General features: G+C 43.8%; 1 protein-coding gene across 3 annotated transcripts in view; it reads right to left on the reverse strand.

Moving 5' to 3' along the window:
• The window catches only part of apoba (apolipoprotein Ba), an 81,639-nt gene extending 66,430 nt beyond the window's left edge, over positions 1-15,209 (reverse strand). Inside the window, exons 1-12 of one of the 3 annotated variants that reach the window (XM_038800179.1) lie at positions 15,031-15,209; positions 14,353-14,391; positions 13,655-13,770; positions 12,772-12,917; positions 11,596-11,749; positions 10,872-11,027; positions 10,635-10,756; positions 8,754-8,839; positions 6,057-6,282; positions 5,085-5,312; positions 2,210-2,327; positions 1,973-2,119 (exon numbers count right to left, since the gene is read on the reverse strand). In XM_038800179.1, the coding sequence (XP_038656107.1) occupies positions 1,973-2,119; positions 2,210-2,327; positions 5,085-5,312; positions 6,057-6,282; positions 8,754-8,839; positions 10,635-10,756; positions 10,872-11,027; positions 11,596-11,749; positions 12,772-12,917; positions 13,655-13,770; positions 14,353-14,391; positions 15,031-15,088 (1,596 nt within the window). In that variant the 5' untranslated portion in view covers positions 15,089-15,209. Of the gene's footprint in view, positions 1-1,972; positions 2,120-2,209; positions 2,328-5,080; positions 5,313-6,056; positions 6,283-8,753; positions 8,840-10,634; positions 10,757-10,871; positions 11,028-11,595; positions 11,750-12,771; positions 12,918-13,654; positions 13,771-14,352; positions 14,392-15,030 lie in introns of those variants that run through there. The other 2 variants (XM_038800180.1, XM_038800181.1) reach the window with 2 other exon arrangements.
• Positions 15,210-27,092: the final 11,883 nt, after the last annotated feature.

Consider the following 27,092-nt stretch of genomic DNA (forward strand, 5'->3'; position numbering starts at 1 on the left):
ATTTCCTCTGGCTCCACGTATAGATTCATTCCTCTGTCCTTGAGTGGGCCAACCCTCTCTCTGGCTGCCCTCTTGCTCTTTCTACACGTATACTGACATATCCTGACCCTTCAAAAAAGACTAGTTGTATTTATTTTGACTGCTTTAAATGCATGCAGAGTGCAACTACAAGGAACTAATTTTCTTTCTATGGAGCTCTCAACAATCTCTTCTCCAACACAACAAGCTTTGGCAAATAGTTCCAAGTGTGTTCCAACCCTGAACTAACAAAGCACCCACCATACATTTTTCATCTACCTGACCCCAATAAGATCAGTGGTGGGGCTGAGGGTAAGCCTTTATGTTGGGATTGTAGCCATCTGGAATGGCCACTTCCAGAATACAAAATGGGTGATCGCAATGACTGTAGGGAAATATGGACAATGTTAAGAAAGCAAGCAGGCACAGAGCCTGGATGCGTATTGAGAAGGCAACTCCCAGATGAGACTGAAACTGTAAGGCAATTAGCATATTGATGGCCCATCTCCGGGAACAAAGGAAAGACACTCAAGTAACCGATACTATTGCAGACACCCCGGTGCCAGAAAGACACAAAAAAAGCAAGGCCAACAGCCACCCAGGACACACCCAGCCATCAGGACACCCACCCCTTTATTGGTCAAGATCAATACCAGTGATCAAGATACGGCCCAATTAAGCGGGGCCAAGTTCAAGGCCCGCCCAAAAGCGCGTGAAGCCCCTTCAGGTATAAGAAGCCCCCGAAAGAGAATCGCTCTCTTGGACTCGGCTCTCGAAGCGGAGAGACCCGTCCACCAGCTGCACCAGAAGCAAATAAGTCCAAGGTCAATGCTCGCCATCAGACGGATGACCTTAGCTGTTCTCCTGTTACATCTTCGAACCCAACAGCCTCATTGTTCCTCTGACTGAGTGGGCACCCGAAGTTAAGTATAGGCGTTAGCGTTAGAGATAGTTTAGTTTGTGGTAGTTTGTGCATGAGTAAATATTACTGTGTGTGTAAATAAATAGTATTGACTTTGAACTAACTAACCGGTGCATTGGTTCTTTGATCAGTATTCGGTTTTGAACCTTGTGGCGGTATCGAAAGATACCTAGTGACTCGAGAGCAAACATAATTAGGATTAAGGAAGGCGACCATATTGACCGCTATATTTAGAACCAGATAAATATAGCAACAGGATGTACGTCACCCAGGATTTTATAGGCGGCATTATTTAACGAATTAATCAAATAGTCAATAAATTGCTGTTAACTTGCAAATGTGGCACACAAACATAAATGTTGGCAAAAAAAATGGCCAATGATAAAATTCCCTCGATCCAGTATCACTCGAATCCATATTGTTGAATCTAAATGTTGCCGTGTAATAAACTGCGTTGCAGGTATACATAATTGTGGTTACTGCAAGGACACATTGGGTTGATTTCCAGAGAAGCTTCGAACCAAGCCCTCTTTCTGAGGTATCTGTACCCAAGAATAACTTCAAGGCTAAGAGGGAAGGGCAGATGATACATCTCCAATACTATCATCTGTAGTTATCAATTATGCCAAGTATAGTGGGAACCAATTCAAGATGGATTCCTTCCCAATTTCTTGCTTATCTACTCCTGGAATGTCCGATGTCCATTCCTAAAAGGGGAGGCCAGAAGTAATTAGCCACAGATATCTCCATCATTACTGAAAATAATAGATTACAAAATTGAAAATGTTCTTGTGATGGCACCTTAATAGAAAAGTAAGAGTCATTCTCAGTACTTATTCATTTCCAAGCGCTCAGAACGATGGGGACTGTTTCTCTCCCTCACTCTCTCATTCCCTCTCTAACTAACATACTTTTAAAGTTCAGAATTGATGTGACTTAAGAACTATTAATCAGTTGTTTCTTTGTTGTATCCTGTTTTATAATAAACACAGCAAATATTGTCATCTTTATGTCATCCAGAACTGACTTTACCTCATTGTTCAAAGTTATCTGTCTCAGAGCTTGAATTGCAGCTTGTTGAATAGAGGGGGAGACATTACTGTTGTTAATACATGCTATAAGATTAGCATTTATTCCAGGTATTGCATTCTCCATTGCCTGTCCCATGTTTCCCAGTGCCTGCAGAATGAAAACATAAACCACAATTATAGCTGTATTCAATCCATTTCCAAATATTAAATAATTTTTTAGCAAATCGTATACTGTTACCTTTAGAGTCAGGTAGACGCTGTCTTCATCACCAGAGCAGTCACTTCCAATTATGGACATCAAGTAATCAGCAACAGCTTTTACCTCTGGAACTACAGACTTTGTTTCATCGTAAAATCTAACAGGATCATGAAAGGATTAAGTGTTGAAATATGAAACTAATGTCATCTATAAAGTCATATCACAACATCAAAATATTTCAGTATTATTTTACAGCATGATATACCTATTTCTACGTAGAACATAATGTTAAAATAAAAGCTCTAACAGAATACTGTTTTACAATTGATTTGTCATATTTAATATCACTTCATCTGCTGCACCATTAAAATGACTTTGCAATTGTTGAAATCATAAAATAAGTGTATTCAAGCAAAGGTTAAGAGGTGTTTTGGCTGCTCAAGGATTTAGGGGATATGGGGATAGTGGAAGATATTGGAGCTGGGGGAGAAAAAATGCCACCATCTTGTTGACGTCGAACAGTGTCAAAGGGCCAAGTGCCTTACTCCACCTCCATTTTCTTAAGTTTCTTGTGTTTCCCAAATGATCAGGCTTGTGTGTATTATGAGCTTTCAATGTATGCTACACTATAATCATTCATTCATTAATAAAATCCTACTCATAAATAATAAACTATAGATTTCTGACATTTTATTTTCATTCAAGTGTTCATTTTATACCTTGCTGAAATTATTTTACAATCTAGACATTGTAAAAGGTAATCCACTAAATTAATAGTTTGCATTGACTATTTTATACAGGGTGACGTCAAAATATTTAAATGAATGTGAAATGCATGAAATTGTGCTTGGCTAAATTTTTACTGCTTGAGAAATGCAAACTGTCAATTTTGCAAGACCATGGGTGGCAGCCGAATAATCAGCGATGATCCCTGGCAAACGCCCAAGTGGCCACTGCTCATGATGGTGCTGTTGCAGATACAGGGAAATTGCCATTCCTCTGACTGGCTAGCAGCTCTCAAGAGAGGGATAACAACCCTGCTTTAGCTTAATTTAATGGGAAGTAGGGTTCAGATCCCACTGACTTCCCCTGATTAAGCTCCAGATAAAAAGGGTGGAGGGAAGCCTTCCCCCTCTGAGGGAGGTCAACTGAGGCCCTGAAGTAGCCAATTGAGGGCTACTTAATGGGTTTCCCCTGCCGCTGATGGTATTCAACCAATGGTGAGCGAGGAATTTGCCATCTGGGAAGACTGACCAACAAGATCTAGTAAGTTTCCCTGTAACCTAGTAGGGGGAAGGGTCTCTCATTCTCAGGCACTCTGTGCCTTATCAATAGGGAAGGGCCGGCAGAAAGCGACCCCTGACCCTACTTGTGAAGACCTTTTCCACTTCGTCAGCACTTCCCTCCCTGTATGCGGCCACTATACTGCACATACTTACCTCTCTTGCTCACAGGGCCAAATGGTCTACTCCTGTTCTTTGTTTGCATGTTCCTACGTTTCAGGGATCCAGCAACAATCCCTGGTGAAGGTACAAGTGGCCACCATTCTCAGTGGTATTGCCAGCATTGGAGAGCTGCTAGCCAATCACAGGCTGACAGTTCTCAGGCGCAGGATATCTTCCTTGTTTGGGGCTTAATACAACAGGTAGCCCAGAACTGTCCAGATTTCATCGGACTTTCTGGAAAAATGCAACTTGGGATTCACACCAGTGGGAGAATGGGCTCCCCCCATCACTAACATTAAATTCCACCCATGCTATGCCCAAGTGTAATGATGATGGGGGAGTGGGGTTCAAAAATGCAGCAAGCCGTGCAAAAGTCCACTGACTTTGGCGGAAAATCCCACCAGCGTAAAATTTCACAATCTCTATTTAAAGCTTTGTCATGAAGATGATGAATTATTTCTAACCACCTCATTTTGGTCACAACTTGTAACTAAAATATGGCAACAAATTGTTTTCAAGTAATTAACATTTTTAAAATTACAACATCAGTACTCTTCTGGACAGCAAATATTTTTTACGTCAACAGTTAGGCTAGCTGACGTATAACTGTTGAAATCTTTTCATGTAAAAAGAAGTAACAGTAACGCTTTTCTATTTGTTTAATATGCCAACAAGTAGAGCAACTCTCGTGCTCGAGTTATACCTTTCCATTCTGAAACTCTAACCCCCATTGCAAATCATATTAAAATCTCTCTGCCTGATTAAGAAAATTACAGTCAGCTATTTGATTTTCCACTAGATGGAGCACTGCAGGGTTTGTCCCCTCAGAAACCTGGCAGGGTAAGTATCACTCTTGATGAGTTTGTCCTATTAACTATTTATAGGAGTGTTCGGATAGCTAGCGAGGTCGGCATCCCAGAAGAACTTCCCTTTGAAAAACAAGCAGAACTAACTCTACATAGTAAGAAGTCTCACAACACCAGGTTAAAGTCCAACAGGTTTGTTTTGAATCACAAGATTTTGGAGCACAGCTTCTTCCTCAGGTGAATAAAGAGGTGGGTTCCAGAAACCTATATATAGACAAAGTCAAAGATGCAAGAAGATGCAAGTCTTGCATCATTGACTTTTTATATATATATATATATATGTTTCTGGAATCCACCTCTTCATTCAGCTGAGGAAGGAGTTGTGCTCCAAAAGCTAGTGATTCGAAACAAACCTGTTGGACTTTAACCTGGTGTTGTAAGTCTTACTGTGCTCACCCCAGTCCAACACTGGCATCTTCACATCATTATTCTACATAGATATTAATCTAAGTAAGGAAATAAAGGGAAAGGCATTTTTTTTAAAGATTGTTTGATATAGTTTCATAAGAATCCTCAGGATATTTGAAGTGAATAATACAACTCATATTTCTGGAAATGTTTGTCAAATGTACGAAAGATGTTCTTATCAACTACTGCACTTACTTTCTTATTGTGTGGCTCAGGGCGTAAAAGATACCCCGTGTATGCCGAAGTTTTGCCTGATTAAGGGTTTCCTGTATCATACTTGCAGACGGTGAAGCCATAAGTCCTATGGCATAGGTAACGGCATCTGCCACCATTGGAGGGAATTGATCACTTTGTAGAATTTTCAGGATCGCTCCAAAACACTCTGGAGTACCACACTGGAGAAGCGCTTGAAAAGTAACGAGCCTTTTGAAGTGTCAAAGGAAGTTTAAATAGTTACTCAGGTAAGTATTATATATCAAAATGAACAGGTTATAATAACAATGAGAATACATTGTTAACCTTTGAGGTAAAAAGCACCTTGGCCCTTTTAATTTCCCTGACTCAGGTGGGTACTTGACGGCCCAGCAGAAAGCCATGAGAAGATTGCCATGACCACAGCAAAGACATGCAAAGAGCAGTCAGTCATTTTACAGAATTTTTAGCTGCTTCCACCCTGTTTCTGTCTTGTAAATTCCCTCAAACCGTGTGCCAATTATGGCAACTCAGGTTGGAAGCAATGACCTCGAAGGATTATATTGAAAGGAAAATAACTTCGGACAACATTAAGAAATATTAATAATCCCTTAACAGCCTCAATATTATAAACATATTTTAAATTATAAATAGGAAGTTGGTAGTAATAACTACTTTTCTCACAGAGTAAAGGGTTTGAAGTGTGTTATCATTACCGAATAATTTCTTTAGCACCCACTCTTTTATTTACTTTTTTAATCTTTTCCAATTAAGGGACAATTTAGCGTGGCTAATCCGCCTAGCCTGCATATCTTTGGTTGTGGGGGTGAAACCCATGCAGACACAGGGAGAATGTGCAAATGCCACACGGGCAATGATCTCGGACATCCTAACCATAGTGCCGCCTGCACTCACTGATTTATTCTCCTTTTATGGATAGATACAGTGGAACAAGTGCCAAATTATCTGGATTACCTGGATGCTTCAATTTCATTGAGTTTAGGTAAAGCAGTTTCAAAAGTATTTTTCTCCATCCTCCTCAATTCAACGACAAACTTTTGAAACAGATTGGCTCTTTGTTGGTTCGAACCACTCTCAGGCAGTCTGACCAGATCCTGTAGTGATGAAAGTGCAGTATCTGCATTCTTTGCTCTACTATCAGCATGCTCCAAAGTCAATTCTTTCATGATTGTTGATTCATCTATAAAAAAATCATTTAAAACAAGCTCTTAGTGTCCACACTGAAATAAATATATTATCCATAATAATGCTGCTGCTCAAAATTATGAATGTTTTATAATCTTGTCATTCATTCCATAATGGGCATTACAAGAGGAGTTTAACAGATGGTTTTGGAGGTATGAAATGGGGTTATGTCAAGTCCACCTAACATCACCTGTTTGGGAACCAGGCTACAAGATCATTATAAATAGGAACACGATTTGGGAAGGTCACAGCTGTGAATTGCAGGGTTTAGAGTCAACCCACCCACAGAGGAGTGGAGGGGTGATTGAAATAAGTGGTGGGAGAACACTTTAAGCTATGTTGCGAGTGAGAAACAGGGAATTCTAGAGGCCATACTTTTTGTGGGTTGGTGAAATACTCCTGCACGCTCTGGACACATTTAGGAAAATTTCTGTCTTCCTCCCCTTCCCCAAGTTTTACTGTTGATGGGATAAAGTCAACAAAATTGATTAGCCTTCAGGGCGGCATGCGGCGCAGTGGTTAGCACTGGGATTGCGGTGCTTTACAGTCATTTGAATACAGTGGAATTGTATTCCCTATTGTAATGTAGGTAATACAGCAGCCAATTAGCTCAGAGTAAACTCCCACAAACTGCAATGAGATAATAACTACAATGTGATAATTACCAGATAATATTGTTTTGTGATGTTAATTGAGGTATGTACATGGGCTCGGACACCAGAGAAATTCCCCTGCTCTCCTTCGAATTAGCATAATGGATCTTTCACATCTACCCAAACAGGCAAATGGGACCTCGGGTTAATGTCCCATTCAAAAGACGGTGTTTTGAGGTTATTATCACAACATTAGGCCAGCTGCTAATGTTACTGCAAGTTCGTCCAATGTCTTGTTTCCCACCAGGTTTCAGCAGCAGCAGCACGGTAGCATTGTGGATAGTACAATTGCTTCACAGCTCCAGGGTCCCAGGTTCGATTCCGGCTTGGGCCACTGTCTGTGCGGAGTCTGCACATCCCACGTGTGTGCGTGGGTTTACTCCGGGTGCTCCGGTTTCCTCCCACAGTCCAAAGATGTGCAGGTTAGGTGGATTGGCCATGATAAATTGCCCTTAGTGTCCAAAATTGCCCTTAGTGTTGGGTGGGGTTACTGGGTTATGGGGATAGGGTGGAGGTGTTGACCTTGGGTAGGGTGCTCTTTCCAGGAGCCGGTGCAGACTCGATGGGCCGAATGGCCTCCTTCTGCACTATAAATTCTATGATAGTAGATAGTGAGTTGGTGGGAACTCACCAACCAGCACACTCCTGTGCTGAGAATGGTGCAGCGCCTTTCCATACTCCTTTTTTTCAGAATAATAATGAAGCTGCCGCCATTTGCAGTGCATGTGCTGACCGCAAAACTGAGGCCCAAGCAAAAATCACGAATGAGCATGATTCTGGTAAGAATTTAGCATATTCTTTCAGTTTCATCCTGGTATCATCCCATTAATGCTGAAAACTGGAGCGAAAAATAAATTAGAACCTCTATCTAATCTTGCCAGTAATGGTTTTGCCTACAATTTATCAAAAATCCTACTTTTACATTTATTTCCTGGAGCACATATGCGATATTGCGCTTATTTCCTATGATCATCCATTCATTAATAAGAAGAACATACTAAAATCCCTAAAATGGGTTTCCAATGAATGAATATTGAGAATGTGAAGTGATAAAATTACCCTTCATTTCAATATACAAAAACTTAAATTTACTGGGCTGGATCCTCCATCGTCAGGATGCTCAGTTTGGCCAGCAGCCCGGGGGTTTTCCAACAACGTGGGGCTGCCCCACAATGGGAAACGCCATTGGCCAGCCATCGTAATGGAGCATCCCGCGTAATGAGGCATGTTGAACCAGAAATCTGGCATGGCGGGATGGAGAAACTCGACCACCGTGTTCCAAAACATACCATATTTTATAGAGTTTTAAAGAAATGTAAAGTGACAAGCTGGAGACTTTTTTTCTCCATGTTAATAGAAAATATTTCCATGTGTAAAGTAAAGTCACCATAGTCCCAGATGCTTTCCCCTTTGAGTGGGGGGGGGGGGGAGCTGACTGGTGGTGATTTAACCTAGGGTCACCACACCTCAGGCGAGGAGCAAGGTTGAGAAGGTGGGGCCTTCATGAATAGCCTCAGCTGGTACGGGAATTAAACCCACAATGTTGGCCTTGTTCTGCATCATAAATCAACTGTCTAGCCAACTGAGCTGAACTGGCCCCTCAAGATATAAAACCAAGATGAAGGAATACTGTAAAAGGATCTATAAAACTATAATCTGTAAGACTTGGCATCTATGGAGAGAGAAACAGTATCAATATTTTGAGTCGGTGTGACTCTTCTTCAGAGATGATGCTGCCAGACCAACTGAGTTCTTCCAGCATTTTTGGATTTTATAGCTATAACACAGTCATCCATTAAGATCAATATCTTACCATTAGCAAAGTATCTGGTATTGGATGGACTGAAACTTTCAAGTTTAAGCGTCTGCTTTACTTGTGACATAACTCCGTGTGGATTCCTAATAAGGAATAAAATGTTAAATCACTATTACAAGTACTTTCTAATGGTTCGGTTGACAAAATTCAGTTTTAGGTTTCTAATTACATTAGGTTTAGATGAAAAACCATTTCACATATACTTGGACAAGAGGTGGAGGGTCTTCTCCAACTTTTGATGCTAACATTTTTAGAAAGATTCCTCTATTGCCCAGTAGACGTCCTTCATTTCAGCTGTGAGATTTAAAAAAAAATCTTCTTTGATATTAACTGATAGACATGTGGTTCTCTGATAACATCACAATGTAACGAGAGCTCTGATACTGGTACACAAAATGCTACAGACTTATACAGAGAACAATGGAGAAGTGCTGCTCCATGCCCAATTGCTACATTTCTGAAACAAGAACTGCAATTGAAGTGTTCTTACTTCCAGGAGTTCAATAAAAAAAGGTAATGGATGGAGGTTTTGAAACAGCTTCCACTGGTAAGGTGTGCAGAACAAACCAGCCATCTGACTTAAGCAACCTAAGGCCTCGCAAATTCTTTACTCTACTTGCTGCAGAGATCGAATTAGGCAACCGCCATGGAAGCTGGAACTAACTTAAAGATTTCTCCTGACAGCTTGATTAATTGTTTTGCATAGAGAAAACATTAATCAAATTAGAAGGTTGAAAAATTATAGTCTTTCTTTAACCAATTGGATAGTTTAGACATGAACTTCCATGTACAAGAACATTTATGGAGTATAGAATAATGCGGAAGATACATGCAGCGAACAATGATTAAGAGGAAATATGTCAAAGAACATTGTAATAGCCAAAGCACTAATAGTTTATTTTTCCTAAATTGCCACTATGGGTATTCAGCAAAATAATTATGTTTCCCAAAGGTTCTTAAGAGGATTCTTCAGAATATTTACTTTTTTCTTTGATAGTTACCGGTTTGAGAAATGCCATAAAATTGTATGGGTGTCTCAGTTTAAAATGCGTTCTAATATGAAGGTTCAGGAGAGGGAAGCGACAGGACAAGAGCGAAGTGAGCAGGAGGATCAGCATCAGAGGGGGCAAGAGGGAGATCAGGGAGAGAAGTGGAGACTGGGAATGGCAGTAAGCCAGGAGAGGCGGCGAGCAGGAATGTGCAAAAGGGATGTGGCGACTTGGGAGGGTAGGGAAGAGAAGTAAAAAGCTGGAGAGTAAACAAATAAAGTGGTGAGTGGGAGGTCAGGGAGACCAGGTGACCAGGGTATTCAGGAGAGGTGACGAGTCAGGAGAATAGGAAAGCGACGTGGCAAACAGCAGAGGTGGCAAACTGGAGGGTCAGGAAGGGAAGTAGCAAGTCAGAAGGCTCGTCATGAGCGGAAAGCAGTGAGCAGGCAGCAAGTTGAAAGAGTTACGAAGTTCAAAAGTTAGTAAGTTATTAGGAGTTCTTAAATGATTAATAATACATATGATGATTTTTGGGTCATTTATATTCGAGGCAGCCAATAGGTGTTAAATGTAAAAAATAAAGGTTATGAATGTAACTTACTCGTATTACATGTTTTCTAATGGGGAAAGTGCGAAACGAGATGTATAGAACATACATAACAACATCACGCAATACAGCCCTAAATCTACCGTACGAGTAAAATTAAAAAACCCAAACTCTTTAAAACACAGATTATTAACCTAAATTAGATATTAAAGATGTAAGAGCAGATATTCTTGTGTTTTCTTGCAATACTTTGCTGAAATATAGTTTTAAAATCTATTACAAGAAAATGTCAAGATCCGCAATCCAGAGGTATTAAGTGATACTTTAGGTGAAGCAACTTACTCATTAGAAAGAGACAGAAAATTGTGCTTTTCATTGCAAATGGCTTCTGTTACATGCTTCTTCGCATCGAGGGAATAGTTGCAAGATTGACTGCTACTCAGAAAGGATGGCATGACCATATGCTGCGTATATTAAGAAAAAGCTTTTAAGGAAGAGACGTCACATAATCAAACTTGAATTTGCAACAAAAAAAGTGTTTTAATAATATTCATATGTTAGTAGGTATTATTTTCTTACCGTTCCTGTAACTAGTGCCAAAGGACTTCTGTAGTCTGTGATTGGTGTGAATCTATTACAGGCAGTAAGATCTCTCTTGACTGTCATATGAGTAGCTACATTGTTTACTCTGTTGTTCACTGTGACCTCGCTTGTGCAGTTACCATACACAGTAGCCTGAGTTACAATGGAAAGAAATATTTACATTTTTAATAAATATAGATTTGTTTTAAATTTCTTCGACAGAAAAAAAAATGCTAATGCCAAACCTTTTGAAATTAACATCCCAAATAAAAATTGAATGATCTGGCCCTTTTCCTTTTCCCATTTCTTAGTTTCTCCTGCACTTTGGAAACGTTAGTGGATTTTGATTGAAAGTATATTTTTTATGAGTTTCAGGAAAATAATGATGTTTTGGAAATGTTCTGAATTATTTTTTTCTCAACATAAGAAAGCTCACATTCAAACGAACCAAACAAAACTGACTAAATTTTGCACATTTTCCAGGAGTTGACACGCAAGAAAAAATATATTTTCTTAAATTTAAAATTAACCAGTTTCAGTCCCAGGCTGAAAATTCTACACCAAGCTGTAGAGAGGCAGCTAATAATGTTCTTCAACAGTTCATAACATTTCAGCTTTGGACCAAGTAATTTTATTGTAGAAGCTCTGCTGTGGAAAGGACAATTAACTTTTTTTAGTAAATGCACTTGAACTGTTATGAACTAATTTTTAAAAATCTTACTATGTCAAATGTCTGTACATCTTCTTTAGATTCCATTGGCAGCAGAAGAGCAGAAATGATTCCTCTTTTGATGTTGAGAATATTGGCTGTTTCACTTTTACTTGGATATAGATTGACACTCAAATGTCCATATGTTGTGAATTTTAGTTCATACCTATGGGGGAAAATATTTCATAGAATTGAGAAGTATATCATTTGGCCCATTGTGAGCTAGGCAGTGTTGGCTCTTCACATAGATTGTTTAATCCAATCCCATTTCCTTGTCATTTCCCATATCACAAGATTATTACAGATGGGGAGTGTCACTTGATCCATCTTCATTAATCTTTGCATTTAAGCATCCAATTTTTTCTTGAGTTATTCCAGGATTTCCAAATTCCTTTTGGAAAATTTAGGTACAATGGCCTATTAATTGGACCTCACTGTGCCTGTTTTATGTATAAAATGTGCACAACTAAGGTCAATATTGAGGACCAACATGTCACAACCAAAGGATACCTAAAACATATCTAAAATTGGGCTGCACCATGTTTTAAACAGTTATGGATGAAGGTCCTTGAGTACAGACATGAGAGGTTGATAGCTGATTAAGAGGCCCTCTTTGAAATTGGACATTGCAAAGTTGAGGGGAGCTAGCTCACTCTGCTCCAAATACATCATTGGCTGTTACAGTCTAAGCAGCTATCAGCCCCAAATATTAAATAAGCCACAACTAATGAATACAATCCTATTAATTTAGTGATATTGTAAGCTAAGTGGCATCCACAAGTCACAAGGAGCAGTGGAAAAAGTCTACAAGCAGCATACAGTGAAGGGGCATTTGAAGCTTGTCCGTCAATTGTTTTCAATGTGATCTTAACTCATTTATTTTAAATTGTAAAATCAAGAACTGAAGAATGACTTATGAATGTGTTAAGTATTAAGCTGCCTGTAAGGCAAATAGTCATTTGTAGCATTGTATCTTTTTACAGACAAAGAAAGAAGGCAGAATGTATTGCTGAGCCCCGCTGCTCGTCTGGCATCATTTCAGATGAGGTGCTGTGGTCGCCTACACACTGTGTGTTGTTTACACCATTTTACCAGGTCTGGGACTGTTCTGCTAATGCTATCACAGGTGACATGAGAAGCCCCACTGAAATTCATGCATTAAGATTCAGAAATACTGATGTTCCTCACTTGGACATAGCTTCCTGAAACTCTTCAGTGTCCTTGGAAAGCACAAAGTTAGGTTTGCCATCAGCACTGATGCCGCTTACTTCCTTCAGGGTGCATGCCTTTATCCGCATGGAGTAGGCACAGTACTGAGGAACTTCAAGTTGCACCTGTTGAAAAGAAACCAAAATAAATAGATAGTTTAACTGTCTTTTCAATTTCAGTTTGTTTCTAATTAGTACACAAATTAGAGGCTTGTGTAACTAGAAGATACATTAAAATGCTGCTATCTTTATTTTTAGGAAATATTTTAAAATGCTTGAATGTTATTTTGGCATGTACAGTAAGGGAACTGGGGGTTGCTAGTCTGCACACCCTTAAAATATACAAGTAGACACATAAAGATATATCAATTTGTCTTCAAGATTTAAATAAAAATTGTATTTTACTGGGAGTTTCCAAGCACTGACAGAATAAGTAACCAATTAGCCTGCCACCCTGGAAGAGGTATACTGTACAAGTTTTGGTAGTTTGTTTGGAAGTGTTTTAAAAGGATAACTACACCTGGGCACAACAGTAGCAACTCCACTATATTCATTTTACATGTTTAACACCGTATTGACAGACCTTTTCACTGGGTTAGAATCAGAAACTTGTAAAATACATTATTTTTTATTTAGTTTTATAAATTGTATCTCTTACGTTATTTGGGCAGAAACATGTACATTTGAGCAAGCGAAACGTATTGAACGCACCCAAAATTAAATTATAGATGCAGATTCTGTCATTAAGAATCCATTTGAAAATATACAAAGATCAACTGGAGGCTCTTCAAATGTCTCTTCGTGAGTTCCGGATTGAAATGCTGCGTTTCTGGCACGTAGAAATACTGCAACTTTCAACTTACCCTGCAGGATATCTGGACACCCGAGCGGGAGCTTGCAGTCCCAGCTATTCCGTTGGAGGTTTCAGCTTCATAGTTGTAAAAATATGTCTTCAGGTTTTTGAAACGAGTTGTTCGTTCTGCATTGGGTAAAATAAGTACACGTTGTAATTATCAGGCCGGATAAACCTACATCCCCAGCAACCCCACTCTTTAGATTTATATCATAATGTTGATCGTCACTCCGGGTGCTAAGATTGACAGATGTCCTTGTCAGGATGGTTTGTAGGGCTGCACCATTCCAATACACCAACGGGCGGCGCTGTTCCACCAGAATGGTCTCAATGAAGCAAAACTCCCACAAACAAAATTCTTGACAGATTTTGTTCGGCAGATACATCCTCCATATGCGGCAGTCACCAGGAGGCAGGACGGTTGCGTCTCCCCCTTTATTAATCTTTTAGTCCTCCGACTCCCCGACTCCAAATTCCAGAATTGCCCCCAAACCCTACTTTTGGCATGACAGCGCCTCCGAATAACAACCTTAACAATTTAGTCCCTTCTGCGCAAATCGTGAAACTGCAGGTTTTGTGTATCACTGAATGCCGAGCAAACCAAGGTGCGATCTGACCTCCTCTGGTTTCCAGGAGGTGATCTCAAATGTCTAGCAACGGAGGTCAGGTCATTTTCAACTTTTACTGCAGTTAATGCATATGACTTACTTAAACAGTGTGCCGTTTCTTTGTCATCAGATCTGCCTTCTGAAAAATGAAGAAACATTTTTATGTGCAGATTTAAAAAAAACGCAAATGCAACTAAACTGGACAGCGTATCTTTCCTTTCTCCGCCACTGTCCTTGAGGCGAGAGACATTTCAACAGGTCATTCACTCTTTGAATGTTTTTTTTTGCTTCTGAGCAAACAGCCCCAGATCCCGACTGCAATTTTCTGTCTCGCGCTGGTGCAAAGGTAACATTTCTAAAATGAAGGGATTTCTAAAACAAAAGTTCAGCGCACCTAGTTTTTGAGATGTTTCAAGCAATTTGGGCTTAAACAGTTGAGTAGAATTGAATACTGCTTTTAAAATAAATCCTTTGATTTAACAGATTAACTTCGCGCGTTGTGACTCAAGTTCTTGGGTTGGTAAAAGTCATTTTTGTTTGAGCAATTTGAACGAATGTCAACTCATTCTATTCGACAGATAATCGTATTGCCTGTGAATTACCGCCTTTCCTCAGACACGCATTCACGTAGGTTGCAAAAGTGTAAATGGAATATACATTAATAATTCCAAACCTGCTACAGCCCACAGCATGTAAAACACGGTACCGAATACAACTGCATTTTACACCACATTCAATGGGCCCTGGATTACTGTGACAAACGTTAACGACAACTTACGTGCAACAACACAACTGCCGAACAGCAATAGAAAGCAGAGCTTCGTGATGAAGCCCATGTTGAGCTGTTCTTCGATCCGCTGCTGAAGTGACTCGGTTGTGACCTGGCGCAGTATTTATATAGTCACTGATACTGAGCCAATCTGTTGATGAAGTTCATTGCAGTTGCAAATGTTATCAGAAGGTCCAAAGGTCACAACTTCGGTTTTTTAAAAGCAATTGGGACAAAGAGAGCTGAGAATTTTTCATAACTTTTACAATTTTGCCCAAGGAATGGTTTTCCGTTCCTACTGACAAGCGAATCATCTTCTTCACGAGAAAAACACCGATGACCCGCGGTTGATTCTACACCGATATGATATTTTTTTTAAATGACCCACGCCTGTTGAAATTGGTTGGAACTGGTTTAACACGGACAGACTAAGGTGACATCATTAAACTCAGAGCGAAACTCAGGCAGTCCATCAAGATAATTTTAACTGCACAAGTGATAGTGCCGGTGGACATACTTTACCTCGAATGAATATAGGTGGAGTTTGTGGAGGGGTGGAGAGGAGTTAGTTGGGTTTTTTGACACAACAAATCATGACCTGCGATGATTTGACAAGAAGTTAGTCCCTATCGTGTGATTCGGCACAATAAAAAGCAAAATTCTTTACAGAGAGTCTAGGCCCTAGGACATCTCAAAGTGCTTTACAGCCAAGTACTTTTGAATTGCAGTCGCTATTTGTAATGTAGGGCAATGAAATAATGGAGGAGGAGGCTCCACAACTATCACCATTCTCAGTGATGGAGGTCCCAGCATCATGGTTGTCAGCCTTCAGCCAATTCAATTCACTCCACCTGATATCAAGAAACGGCTGAAGGCACTGGACACTGCAAAGGCGATGGGCCCTGACAATATTGTGGCAATAGTTTTGAAGACATGTGCTCCAGAACTTGCTGCACCCCTAGCCAAGCTGTTCCAGTAGAGCTAAAACACTGGCATCTCCCAGCAAAGTGGAAAATTGTCCAGGTATGTCCTGTACACAAGAAACAGGACAAATCCAATACAGTCAATTACTGCCCCATCAGTCTACTGTCAATAATCAGCAAAGTGATGGAAGGGGTCATCAACAGTGCTATCAAGCGGCATTTATTCAGCAATAACCTGCTCAGGGACAATCAGTTTGGGTTCTGTCAGGGTCACTCAGCTCCTGACCTCATTACAGCCTTAGTTCAAACATGTAAAAAAGAGCTGAATGCCAGAGGTGAGGTAAGATTGACTGCCCTTGACATCAAGACAGCATTTGGTCGAGTATGGCATCAGGGAGCCCTAACTAAACTGGAGTCAATGGATGTCAGGGGGAAAATTCTCCATTTGGAATCATACCTGGCACAAAGGAAGATGGTTGTGATTGTTGGAGATCAGTCATCTCAGTCTTGAGACATCACTGTGTAAGGGCAGCATGGTAGCACAGTGGTTACCACAGTTGCTTCACAGCTCCAGAGTCCCAGGTCGATTCCCGGCTTGGGTCATTGTCTGTGCGGAGTCTGCACATTCTCCCCGTGTCTGCGTAGGTTTGTCTGGTGCTCCGGTTTTCTCCCAGTCCAAAGATGCGCAGGTTAGATGGATTGGCCTTGATAAATTGCCATTAGTGTGCAAACAGATTAGGTGGGGTTATTGCATTGGGTGGAGTTGTGGGCTTAAGTGGGGTGCTCTTTCCAAAGGCCAGTGCAGACCCAATGGGCCGAATGGCCTCCTTCTGCACTAGAAATTCTATGATCTATAATCCTTCCTGGTTATTCCCTGTTTATTCCCCTATTTCCCCTTTCTTTTATTTTGCCATCACATTTTTGATCCATGGATGATTAATGGACATCTGTCTTTAAGGTAAGCAGCCTGTCTATTTTATTGGAACAGGAAGAATCCAGAACGCTGTGCTGGTTTAAACTCGAGTTGCAGACTGGCCGGCATCAGTGACAGAGCTTGGTTGGGACTTAGTTTGATTGATTTGGCTAGTGGCCAATGAATTAGCCCAAAGGCTGTTTCCTGCCTGGTATTGTGATCCTATTCCACTGAGATGCTTTTCAGAGTCCCACGGTTTCAGTTTGGTTTCAGTTTTGATTCTGGCTGCACAGTGTAAGAATTCAGCTATCTCTCTCCAGAAAGATACAGCCAACTCTCTGGCAGCTGTGTGGGCTGCCCCTCTCTCTCTAGAAAGACTGTGAGTCCTCTTTTCCTGAGACCACAGTGGCCTGAATGCAAACCTCAAATTGAAAGCAAAGTTTGAACAGAAATAAATGCCTCGCCAGAAAAAAGGTATGAGTAATGCATTTCTAAACAACAGAGAAGATCATTACTTGTTGAAAGCCAAATACTTTAATCTGCAAGCTGGCTGTGAAGAAAAGTGCATTAAAGACCATCATCTGAAACAAAGACTTTCTTCTCTCCGTTTGTCTTTATTTTTTTACCCCTTTCCACTCCTCTCTGTTTGTCTATCTTGTGTGTGTGTGTGTAGAGGATGGGGGAAAGTTAAGGTGGAGACTAGGTATTAGCTAATAGTTAACCAGTTGTATTTGTTGCATATTGCATTATAACTTTTGTTATATATGAACATCTTGCCAAGGTCATCCCTACACCCCCACTACTTGCTTTCAAACAACCATGCAACCTCAAACAAACCATTGTTTGCAGCAAACTACCCAGCCTTCACGACACCACATAACCCTGCCATGGCAATCTCTGCAAGACGTGCCAGATCATCGACATGGATACCACCATTACACGTGAGAACGCCACCCACCAGGTACGCGGTACATACTCTTGCGACTCGACCAACGTTGTCTACCTCATACGCTGCAGGAAAGGGGTCCCGAAGCATGGTACATTGGCGAGACCATGCAGATGCTGCGACAACGAATGAACGGACATCGCGCAACAATCACCAGGCAGGAATGTTCCCTTCCAGACGGACAACACTTCAGCAGCCAAGGGCATTCAGCTTCTGATCTCCGGGTAAGCGTTCTCCAAGGCAGCCTTCAGGACGCGTGATAACGCAGAATCGCCGAGCAGAAACTTATAGCCAATTTCCGCCCACATGAGTGCGGCCTCAACTGGGACCTGGGATTCATGTCACATTACATTCATCCCCCACCATCTGGCCTGGGCTTGCAAAATCCTACCAACTGTCCTGGCTTGAGACAATTCACACCTCTTTAACCTGGGGTTACCCCTATCTCTGGATCTGTAACGACTTAATCACCTGCTGATGCTCGCATTCCAAGCATTGTCTGGCATCTTTGAATTTGTCTATATAGATGTTTCTGGAACATACACTTCATTCACCTGAGGAAGGAGCAGTGCTCCGAAAGCTAGTGTTTGAAACAAACCTGTTGGACTTTAACCTGGTGTTGTAAGACTTCTTACTGTGCTCACCCCAGTCCAACGCCGGCATCTCCACATCATGGCTCCCATCGACACCGCAAACTGCCGGCTCAAAGTGGAGAGGATCTCCAAGAAGATCACACATATCGACACTGACATTAAGTTTCTACAAAGATGCAAGAAAGCAGACAAGATCCCAAAAGGACTGCAGATCACAAACCCACTCAGGTCGACCTACAACACAGACTACGCTGAGAGACTCTGCCGTTGCACCTCTCTCACACTCATAAACCACCTCATACGCCAGCTCTACAGCAGACGACGCAACCTGGAAACCAAGATAGAGGCCATATTCTCAACTTGCGCTCAAGACGCAGCAGACCAGCTGCGGAACACCGCCAAACAGATGAGACAACGATACTATGCCACCTATATGCACACCAAGAACAGGAAACTTGAGAAACTCTGCATCACCACCAGCAGCAACCAAGCCACCCCCTGTACCACAGTGGAAAACAATACAGGGAAATCTTATTGTCAACTTGTCGGACTACAGCCTTCAACCAGACAAAATCAAAGTCCTCAGCAGAGGGCTCAATTTCTGCACCACCATCAAAATGGCAGACACAGAGGAATTCATCAGGCGAATGAGGCTCCGGGAATTCTTCCGCAGACCCCAAGAGGCTAACAACAAACCCAAGGAGACGACCAATGAACCGGAACAGCAGACCGAGAAATCTGCGATCAGCAACCGAAGAGGAAAGAGTCGAATTGGACCCCTCCGGAAGGCCGCTGCCCTAGACTCGACATGTATGCTCAAGCTGTCAGGAGTCGCGTCAATGCCAGATTCATCAGTCGCATTCACAAGACAGCCCCGAACGTCACCCAAGCAGAACGCAACGCCATCCGAGCTTTCAAGACCAACCGCAACATCGTCATCAAACCAGCAGACAAAGGAGGGGCCACCGGCATACTGAACAGAACGGACTAGTGCAAAGAAGTGTACTGACAGCTCAACAACCAGGAACACTACAGACAGTTACCCGTAGATCAGATCAAGGAACACATCCGCCAACTCAACAGACTGATCAAGACCTTGGATCCAGATCTTCAGAGCACCCTACGTGCTCTCATCCCATGTACTCCTCGCATTGGAGATCTCTACCGCCGCCCGAAAATACACAAGGCCAACACATCAGGCTGTCCTATCGTTTCAGGCAATGGGACCCTGTGTGAGAACGTCTCTGGCTACATCGAGGGCATCTTGAAACCCATCGTACAAGGTACGCCCAGCTTCTGTCGCGACACGACGGACTTCCTACAGAAACTCAGCACCCATGGACCAGTTGAACTGGGAACATTCCTTGTCACAATGGACGTCTCAGCACTCTGCACCAGCATCCCCCATGACGACGGCATTGCTGCAACAGCCTCAGTACACAACACCGACAACTGCCAATCTCCACACGCAATTCTGCAACTCATCCGCTTCATTCTGGATCACAACGTCTTCACCTTCGACAACAAGTTCTTCATCCAGACACACGGAACAGCAATGGGGACCAAATTCGCACCTCAAATATGCCAACATCTTCATGCACAAGTTTGAACAAAAAGTCCTCACGGCACAGGACCTTCAACCGACGTTATACACCAGATACATCAATGACATTTTTTTCCTTTGGACCCACGGCGAAGAATCACTGAAACGACTACACGATGACATCAATAAGTTCCATCCCACCATCAGACTCACCATGGACTACTCTCCGAAATCGGTTGCATTCTTGGACACACTAGTCTCCATCAAGGACGGTCACCTCAGCACTTCGCTTTACCGCAAGCCCACGGATAACCTCACGATGCTCCACTTCTCCAGCTTCCACCCTAAACACATTAAAGAAGCCATCCCCTATGGAAACGCCCTCTGTATACACAGGATCTGCTCAGACGAGGAGGAGCGTAACATTGGATTGGATTTGTTTATTGTCACGTGTTCCGAGGTACAGTGAAAAGTATTTTTCAGCAAGCAGCTCAACAGATCATTAGAAAAGGGAATTAAACAAAATTCAAGAAAATACAAGAAAATACATGAGAATACATAATAGGGCAACACAAGATATACAATGTAACTACATAAGCATTGGCATCGGTTGAAGCATACAGGGTGTAGTGTTAATGAGGTCAGTCAGTAAGAGGGTCATTTAGGAGTCTGGTGACAGTGGGGAAGAAGCTGTTTTTGAGTCTGTTCGTGCGTCTTCTCAGACTTCTGAATCTCCTGCCCGATGGAAGAAGTTGGAAAAGTGAGTAGCCGGGTGGGAGGGATCCTTGATTATGCTGCCCGCTTTCCCCCGGCAGCGGGAAGTGTAGATGGAATCAATAAATGGGAGGCAGGTTTGTGTGATGGACTGGGCGGTATTCACGACTCTCTGAAGTTCCTTGCGGTCCTGGGCCGAGCAGTTGCCATACCAGGCTGTGATGCAGCCCGATAGGATGCTTTCTATAGTGCATCTGTAAAAGTTGGTAAGGGTTAATGTGGACATGCCGAATTTCCTTAGTTTCCTGAGGAAGTATAGGCGCTGTTGTGCTTTCTTGGTGATAGCGTCGACGTGAGTGGACCAGGATAGATTTTTGGTGATGTGCACCCCTAGGAATTTGAAACTGCTAACCATCTCCACCTCGGCTCCGTTGATGCTGACAGGGGTGTGTACAGTACTTTGCTCCCTGAAGTCGATGACCAGCTCTTTAGTTTTGCTGGCATTGAGGGAGAGATTGTTGTCATTACATCACTCCACTAGGTTCTCTATCTCCCTCCTGTATTCGGACTCGTTGTTATTCGAGATCCAGCCCACTATGGACGTGTCATCAGCAAACTTGTAGATTGAGTTGGAACCAAGTTTTGCCACGCAGTCGTGTATGTACAGGGAGTAGAGTAGGGGGCCAAGTACGCAGCCTTGCGGGGCACCGGTATTGAGGACTATTGTGGAGGAGGTGTTGGTGTTCATTCTTACTGACTGTGGTCTGTTGGTCGGAAAGTCAAGGATCCAGTTGCAGAGTGGAGAGCCAAGTCCTAGGTTTTGGAGCTTTGATATGAGCTTGGCTGGGATTATGGTGTTGAAGGCGGAGCTGTAGTCAATAAATAGGAGTCTGATGTAGGAGTCCTTGTTTTCTAGATGCTCTAGGGATGAGTGTAGGGCCAGGGAAATGGCGTCTGATGTGGACCGGTTGCGACGGTATGTGAATTGAAGTGGGTCAAGGCGTTCCGGGAGTATGGAGGTGATGCGCTTCACGGTCAGCCTCTCGAAGCACTTCATTACAACTGACGTCAGGGCCACCGGGCGGTAGTCATTGAGGCATGTTGCCTGGTTCTTCTTTGGTACCGGTATGATCGTGGTCTTCTTGAAGCAGGTGGGGACCTCGGAGTGGAGTAGGGATAGGTTAAAGATGTCTGTGAATACCTCTGCCAGCTGGTATGCGTAGGTTCTGAGTGCACGACCAGGGATCCCGTCCGGGCCCATCGCCTTCCGTGGGTTCACTTTCAGGAAGGCCGATCTGACTTCGGAAACTGTGACGGTGGGTATGGGTGAATTATGGGCTGCTGGGGCACTCGACAGCGGATTGTTGGTTATCTGCTCAAACCGAGCATAGAATGCATTAAGTTCATCGGGGAGGGGTGCACTGCTGCCAGAGATACTGCTCGGCTTTGCTTTGTAGCCCGTTATGTTGTTTAGTCCTTGCCATAAACGCCGAGAGTCTGTCTGACTCTAGCTTAGTTTGATATTCTCTCTTGGCATCTCGGATGGCTTTGCGGAGGTCGTACCTGGATTTCTTGTATAGGACAGGGTCGTCTGCCTTGAACGCCTCAGATCTGTCCTTCAGTAGGGAGTCAATCTCGCGGTTGAGCCATGGTTTCCGTTTGGGGAACGTACGTACTGCTTTCTTTGGCACGCAGTCGTCCACACATTTGCTGATGAAGTCTGTGACGGTGGTGGCATACTCATTTAAGTTAGTCGCTGAGTTCTTAAATATGGGCCAATCCACTGTCTCTAAGCAGTCACGTAAGAGCTCTTCTGTCTCCTCGGACCAGCACTGCACAACCTTCTTAGCTGGATTCTCCCGCTTGAGTTTCTGCTTGTAAGCCGGGAGAAGGAGCACCGTCTTATGGTCTGATTTCCCAAAGTGCGGTCGGGGGATGGAACGGTAGGCACCCTTGATTTTTGAGTAGCAGTGGTCAAGAGTGTTGTCGCCCCTGGTGGGACAGGAGATGTGCTGGTGGAATTTTGGCAGTACACTCTTGAGGTTGGCTTTGTTGAAGTCTCCGGCCACAATGAACAAGGCCTCCGGGTGTTCTGTTTCATAGTTGTTCATGACTGTGTACAGTTCATCCAGCGCCTTCCTCACTTCTGCCTGGGGTGGGATGTAGACCGCTGTGATAATGGCTGAAGTGAACTCACGTGGAAGATAGTATGGGCGGCACTTTACGGTCAAGTATTCCAGGTCTGGGGAGCAGTAGGTCGCCAGGGTCACTACATCCAAGCACCAGGAGGAGTTGATGAGGAGGCAAACCCCTCCACCCTTCGCTTTGCCTGAAGATGCCGTGCGGTCCGCCCGGTGAATAGAGAAGCCTTCAGGTTGTATGGCACAGTCCGGTGAGGCGTGGGTGAGCCATGTCTCTGTGAAACAGAGCACACAGCAGTCTCTTACTTCCCTCTGAGAGGTAAGTCTGGCGTTAAGTTCATGCAGCTTGTTTTCAATCGCTTGGACATTTGCCAGGAGTATTCTGGGGAGAGGGGTCTTGAAACCGCGTTGCTTCAGTCTAACCTGCAGACCGCTGCGTTTCCCTCGCTTTCTCGGTCGGCGGCTGCTGCTGGATGATCCTGGGATCCGATGGGAGACGTCAGCCCTTGTGGAAGGTAGGTGGTTGCGTCTGGCGGGGTCCAGGGTGCTAGCGAGGTCCAGGACGCTGTTTACATTTCCGGGGTCGTGTCTGGCAGGGTCCCGGGCGCTGGTTGAGGTAGCGGGGTTGCTGGGGGGGTGAGTTTGCGATCCGGATGGGTCCCGGTGTTCTGCGGGCGCGGGAATACCTTGCAGCGTGTTCGGGTCCTTGCGCGCAGTCTCTGTTGTTTCTGGGGTCCTGGGTCGTGGGCAGGGGCTTCCTGGGGCAGATTGGGCTAGGTCCCATGGTCTGTTCCCTCCCTGGGCGCTCCTGGGGTTCGATCTTGAAGTCGGCATGGTGGGGCCTCCATGTGGATTTTTCTTTCTTCCATCACCAGGTAGGTCGGGTTGCTGGGCGGGCCTCTCCGGGTCGGGTTGCTGGGCGGGTCTCTCAGGGTCGCGTTGGGCCAGGTCTTGCCGTCGGGGGTCGGGTCGGGAGCTCCAGGGACTAGGCCGGGCGATCCGGTCGCTTGCGTCGGTTGTTAGGTCGGGTTTGGAGCTCCGAGGCCCGGGTCGGTTCCAAATTGAGGTCGGGGCTTCACTTCCGGTTTGGGCCCGATCTTCTTCCAGATCACGGAGGTCAGGTCGGGTCGGGTCAAAAGGTCTCCAAGGGCCTCGGAGGATCTTCAAGCCTGCAAGAGAAGATAAAAGAGAGAGGTTAGTAATAATATTAGCTTTAGAATTAATTTTTAAGAGGTTAGAACGAGTATAAGTTAAGTTAAAAGTGGATCTGTTGGGGAGAGCTTGCAGAGAGTCGCCTCGCTCTGGCGCCATCTATAGACGCTGAAAGATGCCCTCGTACGAACGGGATATGGTGTTCGACACATCGATTGACAGTTCCAATGCGCCACAGCAAAAAACCACACCGACTTCCTCAGAAGACAAACACGGGACACAACCGACAGAGTACCCTTCATTGTCCAGTACTTTCCCGGAGCGGAGAAAGTACGACATCTTCTTCGCAGCCTTCAACACGTCATCGATGAAGATGAACATCTTGCCAAGGTCCTCCCCACACACCCACTACTTGCCTTCGAACAATCGCGCAACCTCAAACAAACCATTGTTTGCAGCAAACTACCCAGCTTTCAGAACAGTGACCACAACACCACACAACCCTGCCATGGCAATCTCTGCAAGACGTGCCAGATCATCGACAAGGATACCAGGATTACACGTGAGAACACCACCCACCAGGTACGTGGTACATACTCGTGCGACTCGGCCAAAGTTGTCTACCTCATACGCTGCAGGAAAGGATGTCCCAAAGCATGGTACATTGGCGAGACCATGCAGACGCTGCGACAACGAATGAACGGACATCGCGCGACAATCACCAGGCAGGAATGTTCCCTTCCAGTTGGGGAACACTTCAGCAGCCAAGGGCATTCAGCCTCTGATCTCTGGGTAAGCGTTCTCCAAGGCGGCCTTCAGGACGTGCAACAACGCAGAATCGCCGCGCAGAAACCTATAGCCAAGTTCCGCACACGAGTGCGGCCTCAACCGGGACCTGGGATTCATGTCGCATTACATTCATCCCCCACCATCTGGCCTGGGCTTGCAAAATGCTACCAACTGTCCTGGCTTGAGACAATTCACACCTCTTTAACCTGGGATTATCCCTCTCTCTGGATCAGTAATGACTTAATCACCTGCTAATGCTCGCATTCTAAGCATTGTCTGGCATCTTTGAATTTGTCTATATAGATGTGTCTGGAACATACCTCTTCATTCACCTGAGGAAGGAGCAGTGCTTCAAAAACTAGTGTTTGAAATTAGCTCACTGAGCTAAATCACTAGCTTTTAAAGCAGACCAAGCAGGCCAGCAGCACGGTTCGATTCCCATACCAGCCTCAATGGAATGTGGCGACACGGGGCTTTTCACAGTAACTTCATTGAAGCCTACTCGTGACAATAAGCGATTTTCATTTTTTTTTTCAAACATGTTGGATTTTAACCTGGTGTTGTAAGACTTCTTACTGTGCTCACCCCAGTCCAACACCAGCATCTCCACATCTTTGTTATAAATAAACAGTAGTTGTGTTTACATTTACAAACCTGTGACTGTGATTATTGGGCAGCCAAGAGAAATATTTTGAGTATTTCTATGAGAATTATTGGTTCATTCACTTGTGTTGTGACTCTGAGTCATGTTGGGCTAGAATTGACCACACACTAGCCAAGGTGGCGTAACAACTGCAGGTGTTCCCCAGGGTGGTGTCCTAGGCTCAAATGTCTTAAGCTGCTTCATCAATGACCTTCCTTCCATCATAAGTTCAGAAATGGGGATGTTTGCTGATGACTGCACAATTCATGACTCCTCAGATTCTAAAGCTGTCCATGTCCAAATGCAGCAAGACCTGGACAATATCCAGGCTTGGGTTGACAAGTGGCAAGTCACATTCATGCCACACAAGTGCCAGGCAATGACCATCTCCAAAAGGGAGGATCTAACCATCACCCTCTGACATTCAATGGCATTACTATCAGTGAATCCCTCACTATCAACATCCTAGGGATTTCCATTGATGAGTAATTGAACTGAACTAGCCATATTAATAGTGGCGACCAAAGCAGGTCAAAGGCTATTAATCCTGCTGCGAGTAATTCACCTCCCATGCAGCAGTGTGTACCATCGACAAGATACACTGCAGGAACTTACCAAGGTTCCTTCGTCAGCACCTTCCAAACCCAAGACCACTACCATCTCGAAGGACAAGAGCGGAAGATACATGGGAACACAACCACTTGGAATTTCCCCTCGAAGCCACTCACCATCCTGACCTGCAAATATATCGCCATTCCGTCACTGTCACCAGATCAAAATCCTGGAGCTCCTTCCCTCACTGCACTAAATGTGTACCTACACCTCCGGGACTGCAAGTTCAAAACAACAGCTCACACCACCTTCTAAAGGACAACTGGGGAAGGGCAATAAATGCTGGTCTAGCCAGCGATGCCCACATCCCATAAATACATTTTTAAAAAGGAAGTCACGGCCAATTTGTGCACAGCGAGATGCTGCAATCAGCAATATGGTAACAACCAGAAAATCTATTTTCTTTATATCAACTGAGGATAATGATTGGCCGGGACATCATAGATAAACTGCAGTGTTCTTCTTTACCATAATGCCATGGGATCTTTGATGTCCACCCTAGTGGAAGACAGGGGCATAGTATAACATTTAATTTGAAATCTGAAAGAGAGCACCTCCAATAATCCAGCACTCTCTTAGTATAGTATTAGAGTGTCAGGTTTGATTTTGTGCTTAAGTCCAGGGGTGGGACTTGAACCCACAACCTTATCTTGACAGACACATCCAAATTCAGAAACATAAAACAATTTACCATCTCCATCTTATCCCCTAAAATTATAAGTATGCGGCACATGTAAACCAGCACCACACTCCAAAGTAAATGACAGATACGGCCATAGCAGATACTGTGGATTTTTCAACAACATATCCAGATGCCTGCCAAACCATGGGCGAAATTCTCCGCACCTGCGGAAAGTCGGCAAACCGTCGTAAAAATCGGGACCGTTTTACGACGGTCGCGAAGGCTTCATTTCCCGACGGATTCACTTCCTGGAAATGGGCTAGTAGCGCGGCCGCGTCAATTACGTGCGTGATGACGACGGAACGCGACGACGACACGAACCCGCCCATGTGACGCCGCCCGACGCCGTAAAAAGGCGCGGGCGACCACAGAATCTGTCGGGCAGAATGTCGGAGCCTAGGCGAGCTGCTCCTCACTTTA

This window comes from Scyliorhinus canicula, chromosome 6 (assembly GCF_902713615.1).
Source record: "Scyliorhinus canicula chromosome 6, sScyCan1.1, whole genome shotgun sequence".
NCBI classification, from domain to species: Eukaryota; Metazoa; Chordata; class Chondrichthyes; order Carcharhiniformes; family Scyliorhinidae; genus Scyliorhinus; species Scyliorhinus canicula.